Genomic DNA, 15,445 nt, shown 5'->3' with positions numbered 1-15,445 from the left:
AGAGGCACTAGAGGGCAGCATTTGAGAGCAAAGCGGCTAGAAGAGCCTCCAGGCCATCCCCTCAACAGGGCACCAAACAGCTCACAGTCATGAGTGACCTGCGGGTTGCCGCGGTGTCCCTCTTTGGAAGCCATGGTCCCTTTCTCTTTCCCAGCTTCAGACCCACACATCAGGGGCTTTCTTGAGCATTCCTTGCAGTGCTCAGGATGGAAATGATTAGCAAGCATGGAGCAGTCCCCCCGGCAGGCCCCTCATTGGGCATCTGGTGCTCTGGGCCAACAGGCCTTGACCTGAAACCCTTGGGGCTTTTTTCAAGAGAGAACATATGGTTTATTTTCCACAGAGGACATGACCCTTAGTACTCTACTCAGCATTGGGAGTAACCCCATCAGTGTTCCCACAGAGACACAGATGGACGTTCACACCAGACCAGCAACTTGTTGTTTAGTTGCTCAGCTGTGTTCAACTCTCTTGTGACCCCATGGACTGTATAGTCCACCAGGCTTCTCTGTCCATGAGAGTCTCCAGGCAAGAATACTGGAGCAGGTTGCCATTCCCTTCTCCAGGGGATCTTCCTGACACAGGGATCGAACCCAGGTCTCCTGCACTGCAGGCAGATTCTTTACCACTGAGCCACCGGAGACGCCCAAAGTTTTAAAGTGCAATTCCTAATCATCAGGGTTTGAATGCCTTTTAGTCTGTCCCCTGGTGTTGGGATTTCCATTTTGTTAAATGGTCTTCTCCCTTGCTTATTTTTATGTTGGGTGGTCTTTTTCTTGATTTGAGGATATAACTTTGCAGCTTATATGTATGAAGAATTATCTATTTCATTGTTTTTTTAAAAATTTTCCCCAGACTGTCAATCTGCCTCTGGACTTTATGGTATTTTTCTCATTCCACAATTTGTCAAATAAGTTACTTTTTTGTTTCTGTCTTCAGGATATCTCACTGAACGCCCTCCCTCTACAACTAAGAGATACAAGAGTCTCCTCCTTTCTCTTGAAATACTTCTGTCCCCTTGTGCTGTGCTATGCTTAGTCACTCAGTCGTGCCTGACTCTGCAACCCCATGGACTGTAGCCCGCCAGGCTCCTCCGTCCATGGGATTCTCCCAGGCAGGAACACTGGAGCGGGCTGCCATGCCCTACCTCCAGGGGATCTTCCAGATCCAAGGATGGAACTCAGGTCTCCCACACTGCAGGCAGATTCTTCACCATCTGAGCCACCAGGGAAGCCCCTTACTCGTCTGCATTTGGATTTTTTTGCCTGTATTGTATGCAGACTGTTTCCTTCCAGATGGAGAGCTAATCATATCAGCATTCCTTTGAAACCAGTCCCTTTTGCCCTGACTTGAAATCTGTCTTCTGTCATACACACACACACTCTGAGATCTATTTCTAGACTGTCTTCTGTTCCAGGGATCTGCGTTTCTTCCTGTATCAGGACATTTGTGCTGCTTTAGATAGGGGGCCGGGGAGGGGGGATTGTTGTTGTTGTTGTTGTTTTTTTGGTGCAGCATCGAGACGGGAGCAAAAGCACCTGGGAGCCAGGAAGCCAGGTGGGAGCAGAGGTGATGGGCTCTCTGCCCACCCCCACCCCCAACTGTGAGGCCAGATCAGGGAGAAATAAGGACCCAGCTGCTTGTAAAATAAAGTCTTCCCTTTTATTTCAAATCAGCCCATTCCCAGGTTGGGTGCTGCAAGTGGAGAGCAGGGGCCCTAAGTCCTCTGGGGTGTGGCAGGGGCCGGAGCGCACTCTCATCCCTCCAGGGATGAGGGGTGGCGGGGCTGGCTTTCTCCCCTCTCCCCACCAAGCCCCCAGACCCTGGCCTGCTCCCCAGGCTTACTTCCAGGGCTAAGGACACGGAGAAGGGCAGGGCAGGGAGGCAGTCCTGTTTAAGGTGTCCGTGGCCAGGGCGTTGTTAGTGGTGGGAGCCCAGTAAGGCTGGGTTAGTGGGGTCTTCTCCGGCAGCCGGGGAAGGAACTGCAGAGAGAGGCAAAAACGGACCAGATGGAGGTGGGAGGGAGGTGCGGTCAGGGGCTGGAGGCCGGCTTGGGAGCTGGGGTGTCAGTCTAGACACTCACCAGACACGGAGACCAGGCTCCAGTCTGGACTGGAGAAAGGGCTCAGATTGATGACTGCCACTGCACGAAGCGCTTGGATTCCTGCCAGGGAGATGTGGGCAGGGGAGGGCATGATTAGGGAGCTGGGCTTGGCGATGTGTGCCCTCAGACCAGGACTCCAGGCCTCCAGCCCCTCCTCCCTCAGACCAGGGGGTCCGGTACCTGAGGGTTGAAAGGGTCATCATCGTCTGTGTCCTCGTAGTCGTCACTGGGGTGCAACAAGGGGAGTAGCAGAGAAGCAGGAAGGGGGACCCGTGAGGGCACGGTCCCCAGCAGTGGCTCGATGGTGCTCCCCATCCCCTCCCCCAGGACTTCAGCCCCTCCCCTCCTGACCTGGGTGGGAAGAGGGCCCAAGCTCGGGGCAGGCTGCAGAGGACGGTGGCCAGGGCCCCAGCAGACAGAAGGGAGAAGAGAAGCAGAAAGAGCAGTCCTTCCAGGGTGTCTTCACACAGGCCGCGCAGGGCTGAGCCATAATCCTGGGGCGGGAGAGATGGGAGGGTTTAGCAGGCAGTGCCCACGGCCCAGACCGTCCACCTGGCTGTGCCTCACTGAGAAAATCCCGCAGCCTCTCTGTGCCACAGCTTCCTCCCCTGTCACCGAAAGCGCTCAGTGCACAGTAGGTGCTGAGGTCACTGTCATTTATCACACCCGCAGGCACGACCCCAAGTCATGACTTCCTGTCCATCACTGAGAACCCACCACCCCACGCACGCTCGGCACTGCTACAGCTAAGGGCCGCTGCTGCTTGGCCCTTACTGGGTGCCAGACTGCTCGTCCTGGACACTTTCCACAGTGTGTGTGTGTGTGTTGGGGGGGTGGGGGTGCATCCCTGGCCTCTGCCCACAGCACTCTCTCGCGGGGCTGAGACCCCCAAGGATGCCTCCACACACTGCCAACTGTCCCCCGGGGCAAAAATCCCTGACTTAGAACAACACTGAGAAGAAGGCTTTAGCAAAACAACTGGCGTAGACCTGCCCCACCCCCCCCCACCCCCCCGCACGGTAATGCCTGGTCAGAAAACACTGGTTGGCACCGCTGTCATCGCTAGAAACCAGCGATTCCTGAACGCCGGACTCTCGGTCATTCAGCAGGAACTGGCCTGAATGACGGACGGCCTGCTCAGTGCCAGGCGCTGCTCCAAGCGCCGGGGCAACTTCGGTAACCAAGCCCCAGGAGGTCACTTCAGACCACGAGGAGATGAGAGCGGCGGTTTGGAAAGCAGTACTGGGTGCCCCTCCCCTCCCCGCTACAGCAGAGATGGTACAGGAAGGAAGGAACGCTGCTATGGGAGGTCCATGGCCGCTCCCTGAGGGGGAGGGGGACGGGGAGGATGGGGGTGCAAAGGGCTGAGGCCGGAAACCAGCCAGGGGTAACCACAGGGGCCCCGACTGTAATCCGCAGGCTGGGGGAACTGCTGGAGGTTTCTAAGCGGAGGAAGAAGATCAGATTGCGTTTAAAAGGCTCGCTAGGCTGCGGGCTGCTGTGGGGAGCGGGAAGACGCTCTGCCGCCGTCGAGAGCAGAGGTGCTAGCGTGAGCTGTGCCTGGAGTCCAGAAGGACTTGCTGGAGGAAGGGTTGTGGAGGGTAGGGACAGGAAGCCACATGGAGAGGCCTAGGTTTCCAGGTCCAGGCAGAGGCTCCCCTGGGAGCATAACTTAGGGAAGGGGACAGGGGTCACCTTGTGCAGGCCACGACAATGTAGCAGTGCCACCAACTGGTGGAAGCTCCCTTCTGTTACATTCAGCGTCTCCTCCAAGGACAGCACAGGCTTCTGCGGTGGGAATGGGGTTGTTATTCCAGGAACTCTCCGGGCTCCGCCCACCACACCAGGCCACGCCCCTCTGCCCGCGCCACGCCCTGGGCCCCGCCCGCATCGCCGACCCGCCCCTTCCTAAGACTCCACCCATACATCCAGGCCCCGCCCCCGCCCGCCCCACGCCCCGGGGCCCCACCCACAGCCCTCGGCCTTTCCCTTAGGCGGGCCCCGCCCACAACCGGTGACCCGCCTCTTCCTAAGACCCCGCCCACCGCTCCAGGCCCCCGCCCCCTTCCCCGCCTGGGAGTTGGGGTGCAGGGGGAGCCCCCGGCCCGCAGACCTGCGCAGAAGGGAACTGAGGCACAGCTTCCCGCTCCAGGCCCTGCAGCTGGGAGTGAATGTTGGCCAGAGCTCGCTGGGACAGAGTCAGCCTCTGCGAGAAGGAGGGAGGGAGGAGGGCCCAGCGGTTGACCCCCCCACCCCCCGCCCCCTCTCCTCCCACCCCGGGGTCCCTAGATCCAGGCCCCAGGCGCACCCTCCTCCCCCGGCTCCCTCGCCCGCATCCCTCACCTGTTGAAAGGGGTTGGAGACGGCCTGGTTGCAGAGGAAATAGTAGTTCAGGATGTCTGAAGCGGGAGGGAAGACCGGGGAGGCCGTGAGCCCCGGGATCCTTCCCGCGGACAGGCAGCGGGGCAGGGCCACACTTTCCACCCTCCCCGCTCAGGGCCCTCCTGTGGTCCCGCTGGCCTCGCCCTCCGAGCCCTCCGAGGCCCCACTCCCCCTGCTCCAGGGGACTCCCTTCTGCTGCAGCCACAGCCGGAACGCTGCTCTGAACACCCCACAGAGCTGCTTCTGACCTGCGCTGACCCAACTGGGCTCCCCACTTTCTCCAAGTGGCCCAGCGCGCCCCTCTCCCTGACCCCTCGTCTCAGCGTCTTTATCCCTTCCCTCTTTTCCAGTTCGCCAGGGCAGGTGCTGAGAGCTTCTGCCGGGCAGAACTGGGCAGGGCTGGCACCCCCACCCCACCCCAGGCGTGGATGCCTGAGGATGCAGGGCGTGCGCCCAGAGATGTGATCACCTGAGCCAAGGCCGGTCTCCTCCTGGGTCAGGTTCAGGATGTAGCTGTCTGGACTGGAGCAGAAGTCACTGAGGCCCTGAGAGCGGCACAGAGGGGGCTCGGACGGACACGCCCCCGCCTCACGTGCCTCAGGGTCCAGGCCCCGCCCCCTTCCTCAGACCCGCGGGTCCAGGCCCCTGCCCCCTTCCTCAGACCCAGGGGTCCAGGCTCCCAGCCCCTCCTCCCCCCTCAGACCCGGGGGTCCAGGCCCCTGCCCCTCCTCCCCCCTCAGACCCGGGGGTCCAGGCCCCCAGCCCCTCCTCCTCAGACCTGGGGGTCCAGGCCCCTAGCCCCTCCTCCTCAGACCCGGGGGTCCAGGCCCCCAGCCCCTCCTCCTCAGACCTGGGGGTCCAGGCCCCCAGCCCCTCCTCCTCAGACCTGGGGGTCCAGGCCCCTAGCCCCTCCTCCTCAGACCCGGGGGTCCAGGCCCCCAGCCCCTCCTCCCCCCTCAGACCCAGGGGTCCAGGCTCCCAGCCCCTCCTCCCCCCTCAGACCTGGGGGTCCAGGCCCCCCGCCCCTCAGCACCTAGGACACTGGCTTCAAACCGAAGAACCTGTGAGCCTGTCTCCCAAGTCTTGTCTCTCAGGATCTTAGGCCTCTGTTCCCCTCCTCCCCAGGTCTGGAAGTCAGGGGCCTTCAGCCCCTGGAGTCTTGGAGCACAGGTGCCTGTCCCCACCCCACCCCACCGCTGGTGCTCACCACGGCTGTGGCTGCCTCCAGGCCCATGGAGCCCCAGCTCAGGACCAGAACCAGGAGACTCATCACCGTCATCCTGTAGTGAGGGAGGAGGGGTGGGACTGGAGTTCTGGGGTTCCTAATCTCCCACCTCACCGCTTCCCGTCCCAGATCATATCACAGCCCCACCCCTCCCCCACCAACCTCTGGAGCCAAAAGGATAACAGTCAGGGGCAGAGCGGTGGGCAGGGAGAGGGTGGGCCTGTAGGTGGTGACGCCAAGCTGAGCATCTGGCCCTGCTGGGGGTGGGGGCAGGGGGTTGGCAGTGAGAGGGCCCTGTGCGGGCAGCTCCTGCCCAGGTCTGCCCCGCCTTGCTCCGAACTGTGGGACCGTGGGAAGGTGACTGCCAGGCCTGGGGCCCCAGTTCCCAGCTCTGAATTCCGCAGGAGCTCGCTCTCAGCTTCACCCATTGGTCAGCCTCCAGCTCAGCCCAGGAGTGGACTCAGCTCCAGGGCTGAAATCGCCTCCTGTTTTTTCTCTTTGCGGGGGGATGGGTCATCATTGGAGGGTGGTCCGCGAGCGAGAAGGGTGCCTGCAGGGGGTCACACTGAAGGCCCGGCCCCAAGTCCCAGACCGCCCGCCATGTTTACCTTCTCCAAACTTCAGAGGAGAGCCTGGATGGAATAGCAGGCCTGCTCACCCCAGAGGGGAGCGTGGGGATGGTGGTGGGCGCCAGCGTGGGCCCCCTCAGGGCCAGAGAGGATACAAGGGCTCCTCTGAGTGGGATAGGCTGGCCTGGGTGGAATCTCAGCTCCAGCACTTTCTGGCTGTGCAACGCTGGGCAAGTGACCTAACAACCTCTCTGATCACCAGTCTCCATTTCTGTTAAATGGGGAGACAGGAAGGACCTCTTCGTAAGATCAACGCGAGTGTTCCAGAAGAGTATCAGGCATACAGAATGAACCTTTCAGTAAGAGTGTGGTCCTTAATTCCACGCACCACGTAAGGGCCTTCTGCCCTCATCTGCCTGCCAGACGGACCTCTGACAGCACCTCTGTTCTCGGTGTTGTCATGGCAACCAAAGGGGGCAGTGATCACCCCTGTCCTCAGCACAAGCATTATTACTGTTATTTCTTTTCTGGGACTTTCTTGCACTCCCTGCGACAAGGAGAGTCTGCTGCCCCAGCCCCTCCTGGGCCGCTCTGTGTCCCTACGTGCCCGCCCACCCCAGGAACTCTCTGGAGGTTTGTGGGACAAGGGAATGAAACCTGTGTGAGCCTTGGAAAGACGGCGGCCCTTCTCACAAGAGCGCTGTGGGATCTCGCCCTGTGATGTTCCCCACCGCCAGGAAGGCCACCCGGACTTACACGATCACCAGCCACTTGCTCTGCCTCGCCAGGCCCAGGAGGGTGAAGAGACAGACCAGCAGCTCCAGGAGCAGCAGGAGGACGTAGGCCAGCCACCTGGGGAGGGGGCAACAGGGGTGAGGCGGAAGCAGTCAACCCAGCCTTTCGGGTGTCCAGGCTCCCGGACTGGGACACAGCAGCAGGTGACAGCACCCCTACGAGGGCCACCTCTGCCTGGATCTCTGCGCTCTCCCTGATGCCCAGTCTCCAGGCCTCAGCCAAGCTCATCTCTGAAACGGGTGCATAGGGGGCTGGTCACTATCGCCGTTTAGAGCACAGGGCCTCAGGCAGATCACCATAACCACCCCCGCACCATGCCACGCACAAGCCCTGTGACTGGCACTCTCAGAGATCTGGCCTCTCGGGGCCCCAGCCTCTCCACCCCAGGCTGCAGCGTCTTAGCGGGACTTTTTCCCAGGCCTGCATCCAGCATCACAGGGCGCAACCCAAGGGCTCAGTGTCTGCGGGCAGATGGGCTGGGCCGCAATGCCAGCCCCTCCGCTTCCTGCCCGCCCACAGCTTCTGTGCCTCGGTTTCCCTGCTGGTAACTCTCAGGGAGAACAGCAGCGCCTACTTTCTACGGCTGTCATAAGGCTGAGAGCACCGAGGAGCGTGCCGAGCACGTGGGCGCATCTAAACAAATTCAGTGTTAGTTAATGATCGACACTGCAGAGGACAAAGCCTGTGAAGCTACAGCGCAGTGCTGGCCCAGGGGAGACGCTCAATAAACAGCAGCGTTCTCAGAGGTCCCCACGTGGGCAGAGTGGCAAGGGAGCCGCCACCTTCTCCGCGGCAGCCTCTGCTCGGACCTCCGTGGGGACTGACTGTTGCACTCCTTTCCCGGACCGTGGGAGGGTCAGGCTGTCTCCAGGGAGGGGAAGCTGGGCTCAGTGGCTCCAGCTGACCTCCAGGTTCCCTATGTGGCCACTGACAGCTCACGTGCTCCAGCCTCACTCTGGTTTCTGTACAGGACAGGCGGCACTTCTGTCCTTACCCTCCATGAACAGCAAAATTTTCCCTCTGGGAGAACCGGCCAAGTCCCCTGAAGGACTCCGGAGTGCCAGACAGTCTCATATGCATGCATGGCCACACGGCATGCATGCGCAGTTGCTCAGTCGTGTCCGACTCTTTGCGACCCCATGGACTGTAGCCCCCCAGGTTCCTCTGTGCAAAGGATTCTCCAGGCACGAATACTGGAGTGGGTTGCCATGCCCTCCTCCAGGAAATTTTCCCTGCTCAGGGATCAAACCCACGTCTCCTGCACCTCCGGCGTTGCAGGTAGATTCTTGGGGGTATCCAACAGCTATTTCTTGTAGATGGTGGGTCTGTCTCACCCTGGCAAAGTCTACACTCCTACCCCCAGCCCCCCTGAAATGGAGCTGTGGCCCCTGGACTTGGTCACAACCCAGAACTTGAATTCACTGGGACCTAGGCTTGTCTGATGCCCACGGTGGGCATCCAAATTATGGGCTGCTTCAACCCAGGTCTGCCTCCCCTCTGGAGCACAGAATCCAGGACAAAAGTCTACCCTGTCTCTCTGCCCCGATGTCTGGTCAGGGCCCCAGGTGTTGGATGAACCAAAGAAATCATTCCTAGTGGACGAAGTGACGAGGACTCCACCGTGCTGGCTGCTGGGATGAGTGGCTGCCTGATACCCTAATAACTGGTTCTCTCTCCTCCTTCAAATGTTACCTTCTCCATGTGGCCTTCCTGGAATGACCGTCCCCCACCCCAAAAACTGCCAGCCTCTGCTGTTCTCATCTCCTGCCTAATTTTCTCCACCCAGGACAGGAAAGAGGCCACCCACCTGTACTCCTCTACGAAGGACACATTCTCGGCCACCTGCAGGGGGCTCAGGGGCACCCCCCGCCAGAAGGCCAGCCCCTGGAGCTGCTGGGCCACGGTTTCCGCCTGCCGCCGGGCACCCCGGGCGGCGGCCACCAGCTCTGTGCGCTGCGTCAGCACCTCCTCCAGCGTGGTCAGCTCTGTCCTCACGGCCTCGTCCAGCCTCTCCACCATCTCTAGCACCTGGGCACAGGGGCAGAAGGGAGGCATCTGGAGTCAGGGAAGGGTGTCCTCTGGGAGGGAGGGCAGGGGCCAGGGTGGCGGGGGTGAAGCAGGAGTGAGCAGGGCTGGCTGTCCGGGATCGGGCGCTAGGGCATCCGAGGATGCGGGAAGTGAAGGAGGAGCCTGTGATCTGGAGTGCTTCTGTGGCTTCTTTCAGGAGGTGGAGAGGTGAGCGGGTGAGCCCCAGGGCTGCGATGAAGCTGGCATCCTAGGACTGAGCCTGGGGTCGCAAGTCTGGGTTCTGCGGCCCAGGGCTGCAACTGGACATGAAGTCTAAGGTATGAGGTCGGGCTGGGTCTCGGGCTCGCGCCTGGAGTCGTGGGGGTCAGAGCAAGGCTTCCTGGCTGAGTCCTGGATCTCAGTGTTCAGGCCTCCCGCCTCGCACTTGGCCTGGATCTGCCCTGAGGGCAGGGTCTTGGTGTTTAGTGTCTGAATGGTCTGGGCTGTGCATTGAAGCCCAGGGCTGGGGATGCAGTGAGTCTGGGGGTTTGGGTTTGAGTCTCTAGTCCCAGATCTGGGCTGAGGTTCTGAGGCTGCCATGCGTGGCGCCCTGACTGGCTGTCAGCGTTGGGGGGACAGTCTGAGATCTGCATGTTGGAACCTGATATTCTGAACCTGGGCTCTCAGCTCTGAGTTCAGACCCTGTTTCCTGGGGGCGGGGACGGGGGTTCTTTTGGCCAGGTGCGGGGAAGCAGTCTGGGTGCGGGCCTGGGGTCTGGCCCGTGTCTGGCCTCCTCACCAGGTGGTCAATGGCGGTGAGCGTGTGGTTGGCGTGCAGTAGTGCAGAGCTGAGCTGGGACACCCCATCGCTGGTCTCACTGTTGCCATAGAAACCGACGCCAATGCCAGCGCTAAGAGGAGGAGGGACGGGAAATCACAAACGGTCCTGGGACCCTGGGGGCTGTTCCCCGCCTCACACACCCAATCGCATCTCCCACCCCATCCCATTGGTTCAGCCCTTCGTGGGAAAGCAACGTCTCCAGCCTGGCCCCCACCGGTTGCCAAGGTAACGGAGAAGGTCTCACTCCCCCGGCCCAGGGACGTCATTGTGATGCTAATGGTGGGTGGAGAGGTGGCGGGGAGGGGGCCCCCAGATTTAACTCGTACCTCCCCGGAGTGAACCCCTGCTGTGCCCAGCCCCAGAGTGGGGAGTTCTCACCTCTGGGGTCTGCCACCTCCACCCGCAGCCCCTCTATTCTTTCCCCCAAACATCCAGGGTCCTCAGCACCCGTCCCTTCAGGCTCCAGCCATCCTCTGCCCTGCCTCCAGGGGGTTCCACGGAGCCACCACCTCCTGGGGGTCCCGGAACCTGGAGCTCCCAGCCTTCCCCCTCCCCTGGGGACCCAAGTGTCTGGACAGCTGGGAGGGAAGCAAGGGAATGTGGGCCGATGGGCCAGAAGCAGGGCGCCCCCCCTTCACCTCAGTTGCCAGCAGACAGAGCTCCATTGTGGGGCCTGAATACGGTCTCCAATCTCCCCCCACCCCCAACGCACTGTGGCCCTTTGCGGAGGGGAGCCAGGGCTGCACTGGGGCGGAGGAGGCCCGGACGCCCAGACGCCCTCACGGCTCCCAGCGCCCCGCCCCCAGCCCTGGGATCGGACACCGGCCGCTACCCATTGTCCACGGTTCCACAAAGCTGCTCTTGTTCCCAGGCCGCAGGGCCACCATGCCGCTCCCCCGCGGGGCCTTTGTCCACCTCCCCAGTCTACCCTGACTCTGGAGGGCCCGAGGAGGAAGCCCTCGCCTCTGCCCACACCCCAAAGCCCTGCACGGGGGGCTCCTTGCAGGGTGGCAGAACCATCTTTCTGGCCGCAGCCGCCTTGCCCGCCCCTAGCCCCCACTCCAGGGGCAGATCTTGAGCGCCCTGGTCTGTCCTGGGTGGAGGGGGTGCCCTGCGGGAGGGGCCGTGCTCAGAGCTAGCCCTGGGCACAGAGTGTCTCCTCAGCTGTCCTGTCCCTCTCTGCTCTGCTGGTGCCCCGGGAGGCGGCCCTGCACTCCTAGGGGCTTTTGGTCTGAATCTGCACCCTGCCACGCGGCCCAGGCGGCCTTGAGAAGTTGCTTCTCTCTGAGCCTCCCTCTTCGGAACTGGTCGTGACAACTCGAGTCCAGCGAGGTCACTGTGGGAAGGAGTCAGGCCAGCGTGGGTCTGCTCTGGGATCACAGACATCCCTCTACCGTCCCTGACGGGGCCATCCCTGGCTCCATGAGGGCAGGGCTCCTGTCTGGCTTGGTCAGGCTCCCCTGGTACTGTTGTAGATACTCAGGAAATAACTGCTGAATGAATGCATCAATGAGTTAACGAGTGACATCACTAGTTCACGTTTACCAATCCCAGCTGGGGACCAGGCACTGAACATTTCACTCGCTCTCACCACAACTGGGAGGTGGGTGTGTCAACAGTGCCCATTCTAGAGATGTGGAAACTGAGGCCTGGAGGAGTTATACCACTCCCGCAGGGCACACAGCTATTCCACTCAGAGACAGCAACCCCAGCAGTCTGACTGCCCAGCCTTCAGCCCCTACCCCATCCAGCCAGGGAAGTCATGTCTCCTGTCCCGGCCTCAGTTTCTCCATCCATCGAATGGGAGAGCAAGTCTCCCTGCTGGGATACCACCAGGAAGGCTGCTGATAGAGAGCTTGGGGAGCCCTGTCCCCCTTCCCGCCCACCCTGGGGCCCCATTACCAGCCGACGAGAAGGGCAGCGATGCAGTTCCAGGTGACACACCCTCCCCCGGGCGGGGGGCTCTTGGCCCCGGGAGGCTCAGGGGGCCGGCAGCAGCAGAAGCGGATGAGGTAGACAGCAATGAAAATGAGGCTCAGGCCCAAGCCCAGGCCTGCCAAGGCCACCACCAGCAACAGGGCCTGGGGAAGGAGGGGGGTGACAGGGCGTCAGAGGGGCTCTGTGCGCCCTCCCCAAGTGGCTGGATGCACTGGGTCCGAGATCTCAGTGCAGGTGGCGGGCATCCTGGCGACATGAGTGGCAAGCCCACCCCGTGGTTTTCAGGTCTGTGCTGGGGCTGTGCAACTTAAGGTTGGAGGGCACTTCCAGTTGAGAGGCCCGGGTCTTGGGTTCCAGTTCCGCTCTGCCCTCCAAAGGCTGTGTGACCTTCAGAGGGCCCATCCCCTCTCTGAGGCTCGGTTTCCTTCCCAGAGAAACCAGGTAGTTGGGACGAAGCCCCATCCGAGGACATGGAGAGACCTGGACCCTGGAACCGTGGGGGATCAGGGGGCTGGGATGGGGGGGTGTGGGCTCCTGGTGGTGTGTCTGAGGCTGGGGGTGGCAGGCTTCCTCCTCCCTCCTCCCGCTGGCCCTCCCCACTCCCTGCTTGCTCACTCTCCCCCAAGGCTGAGCTCTGCACACCCACTGCAGTGAGTCTGTCACCCAGGGCCTCAGGGGGGAGAGCGTGACAGCCTCCCTGACAGTGTGCACACGACTCAGAGATGGGGACGGGGAGGCTGAGAGTGTGAGGGCCGAGCAGGCTGGGGGGAGAGAAAGGCAGGGTGGGGGAGACTCAGGATGGGGCGGGGTGGGGGAAGGAGCGACTCAGAGGAAAGCGAGAGATGGAGACAGCATCAAAGGTGGGAGGACAGAGGTGGGGAGAGGAGCCGTGCTTCCAGCCCAAAGAGCCTTGCACAACAACGGGGCGCCGTTCTGGGCTCTGCCCAGAAGCCCAGAGAGGGTCTGCGCTTTCCCTTCAGCCACACAGCGCATGGGGGGCCACAGCCGCAGCACACCCAGACTTCTGGACTCACAAGTGCTGAGTCCTGGCTCTGCCTTGTCCTCACGCTGGGGTGTGCGTGCTGGGCGTGTAGGTGAGTGTGCATGTGTGTCTCTGTGGGAGTGCCTGCTTCTGCAGGCGTGAGGGGGTGATCTGTGTGCACTTGTGCGGTTCTGAGCACAAGTCCTTGAATCTGTGAGTAGTCTCTGGTGGTGGTAGGGTGTGTGTGTGTGTGTGTGAGAGAGAGAGGTAGTATGTGAATGTAGGTGTCAGTGTGTCTGTGTGGACACGAGCGTCTGAGTGTGTGCATATGTGAGTGATATATATGTGTGCATGTGTGACTCTTGCAAGAATGTGTATCTGTATATGGGTGTGCTTGCTTGCTTGCTACGTCGCTCAGTTGTGTCCAGCTCTGTGTGACCCCAGACCGTAGCCTGCCAGGCTCCTCCATCCGTGGGATTCTCCAGCAAGAATCCTGGAGGGGATTGCCATGCCCTCCTCCAGGGGATCTTCCTGACCCAGGGACTGAGCCCCTGTCTCACGTCTCCGGCATTGCAGGTGGCTCCTTTACCGCTGGCGCCACCTGGGAGGCCTGAATATGGGTGCATATGTGTGCATATGTGAGTGTGTTTGTGTGTGAATGCATGTGTGCGAATGTGTGTCTGGCTGGGTGTGAGTGTGTCCCCCCAGCACAGTGGCGCCCAGCCCCTGATTATCTTCCCAGCTGTGCCCTCAGGATGCTCTCCCTAGGGGGCGATGTCCCCTCCTGCCTGTGGGTCCCAGCGCTGTCACCCTGAATGTCGACAGCGGGGCGCAGTGGGTCTCCCCGAGTGCCTCTGGCGGTGGCCAAGTGGGCACCGGCGTGGGCAGGTCTGCTTGATCGTAAGCAGGTGTCCATGGACCGGGCTGGGCAAGCCAGAGGCCGTGGGCGCGTGGCCGGCGGTCGCCGCGTGCTGGGGAGAGGGTGGCGGGGAGCCGGCGGGGAGGAGCTGCTTACCGCCAGCTCAGTCCAGCCATGACCCAAATAGCTCAGAACACAGCACTCATCCCCGCTCCGCTTTCCTGGGACCCCCCCCCCCCCCCCCTTCCGAAGGCTGCCAAGCCCCAGCCCCCTGTCCTGGGAGCTTCTCAGGACCGATCGAGAGGTCCAGACCTCACAGGCAGAGCCTGGGACCCACCCGAGGCTCCACCATCCTCCCCACCCCCGCCCCGCCCCCAGCTCAGCCAAGCCTTGCTCATTAATCTCAAAGTCAAGGACTTGAATTAAACTGGGTCAGGGGACCCCGTTCTTTCGCCCCGAGTGGAGCGTGACCCAGGCTGGGCCCCCTTCCCCAGTGACCCCGGTCTCCTGAAGGCTCCAAACCGGCCCCACCCTCTGGCCCCCAAACCGAACCTCGTCCCCAGCCCCCCTTTCCCGCCCCTCCCGTCCCGGGACTGGCTGGAGGTCTCCTCTCCCAGCACCTCCAAGTGGTTTTTCCAGCTCTGGCCCTAAGACCCCTCACACCCTCTGCCCCATTTCAGGCTTCGATTCGGTCCCAGAAGCGCGGCAACCCCCAGCCTCTTCCCCTCCACCATGCCAGCGCCTGTCTCCTGGGTCCCGCCTGAACTGGGACGTGTTTAACTGGACTGCCCCGATGCCAGGAGGGAAGGGTCATCCTTTAGGACGCGGTGGACCCCTCTGATGAAGACCCAGGAGGCCAGCTTCCCGGGCATCCTCTCTGAGACCCGGGAATCCACGGCCCCCCCGTCCCCTCCCTCCTCTGGGACCCTGGGGCCCAGGCCCCAGCCCCCACCTTATTTAAGGAGCTAGGGGGTCTGGCTCCCTGCGCCCATCCCAGGGGAACCTCCAGCTACGGGTAACCACGCTCCTGCTCCCTCCGGTACCCCAAAGTCCGGGCCCGGCCCCCACCCCCAGAGAACACAGGAATCGGTCCCCAGCCCCTTCTCCCGCGGGACCCAGCAGCTTTGGAGCCCCCGCCCCACAGACCCCCCTGGCCGCTCCCACCTGCTGGTATTCTCGCTCTTGGGGCGCGAAGGCGCTGGGCACCGGTCGGAGCTGGAAGTCGGCGCGGGGCAGCTGGTGGAGCAAATGGACCCAAGCCGAGGGTCGGTAGCCCGGGGGCGCCCCCATGGCCCCCGGGGGAAGGCTCCGCGGGGCCGACGCCGGGGCTGCGGGCGCCGGGGCTGCGGGCGCCGGGGCTGCGGAGCCGGGCGCGGGCTGAGCGGGGTCTGGCGGGGCTCGGGGCTCGGGGGAGCGCGCGGGGGGAGGGAGGGGGTGGGGGGCGGAGATTGGGGGAGGAGGGGGGCGGCGCGGCCGGGCGGGCCCGGTGCTGCCCCTGGCGGCCGCGGGGCGCACTGCGGCAGCTGGAGCCCGGCGCCCCGCGCCCCCCGCCCTCGGGGGCCGCCGCCACCTGCGGCCCGCGCTCTGCACCGCCTCGCTCCCGGAGGCGCCCGGCAGGGCTGGGCAGAACAGCGACATCAGCAGAGGGCCGCGCGTACTGTCGCATCACCCTACAGCTCCACGATCCCTTTATCTTCAGGAAGAACCTTCGTATCTAGGTCGCCAGTATTTGCACAGCGTTTT

General features: G+C 62.4%; 1 protein-coding gene across 3 annotated transcripts; it reads right to left on the bottom strand.

The window, feature by feature from the left end:
- Window positions 1–1,646: 1,646 nt before the first annotated feature.
- TTYH1 (tweety family member 1) lies at window positions 1,647–15,092 on the bottom strand. 3 transcript variants are annotated; one of them, XM_027978821.3, is made up of 14 exons: window positions 14,867–15,092; window positions 11,826–12,004; window positions 9,882–9,993; window positions 8,883–9,103; window positions 7,037–7,132; window positions 5,694–5,766; window positions 4,956–5,031; window positions 4,448–4,503; window positions 4,218–4,310; window positions 3,800–3,892; window positions 2,456–2,598; window positions 2,285–2,330; window positions 2,084–2,164; window positions 1,647–1,982 (listed from the first exon to the last, which is right to left on the bottom strand). In XM_027978821.3, the coding sequence occupies exons 1-13, from the start codon at window positions 14,990–14,992 to the stop codon at window positions 2,126–2,128; spliced, it is 1,353 nt and encodes a 450-aa protein (XP_027834622.2). In that variant the 5' UTR covers window positions 14,993–15,092; the 3' UTR covers window positions 1,647–1,982; window positions 2,084–2,125. The 3 variants fall into 3 exon arrangements, with proteins under 3 accessions (XP_027834622.2, XP_042088482.1, XP_042088483.1); XM_042232548.2 differs by having other exon boundaries at window positions 4,218–4,265; XM_042232549.2 differs by lacking the exon at window positions 2,285–2,330 and having other exon boundaries at window positions 14,867–15,030.
- Window positions 15,093–15,445: the final 353 nt, after the last annotated feature.

Source organism: Ovis aries, chromosome 14 (assembly GCF_016772045.2).
Source record: "Ovis aries strain OAR_USU_Benz2616 breed Rambouillet chromosome 14, ARS-UI_Ramb_v3.0, whole genome shotgun sequence".
Classification (NCBI taxonomy): Eukaryota; Metazoa; Chordata; class Mammalia; order Artiodactyla; family Bovidae; genus Ovis; species Ovis aries.
Note: the sequence above shows the minus strand (reverse complement) of the source record. Positions and strands in the feature narration are given on the sequence as shown.

What these genes read in the sequence shown, in the direction of transcription:
- TTYH1 (XM_042232549.2), bottom strand. Translation starts at nt 14,992, where the DNA reads ATGGGGGCGCCCCCGGGCTACCGACCCTCGGCTTGGGTCCATTTGCTC. An exon ending in GCTGCCCTTCTCGTCGGCTG is followed by an intron (nt 9,994 to 11,825) that starts GTAATGGGGCCC and finishes TCCTCCTCTTAG; the next exon opens with CGCTGGCATTGGCGTCGGTT. An exon ending in TCCTTCGTAGAGGAGTACAG is followed by an intron (nt 7,133 to 8,882) that starts GTGGGTGGCCTC and finishes CCCCCTCCCCAG; the next exon opens with GTGGCTGGCCTACGTCCTCC.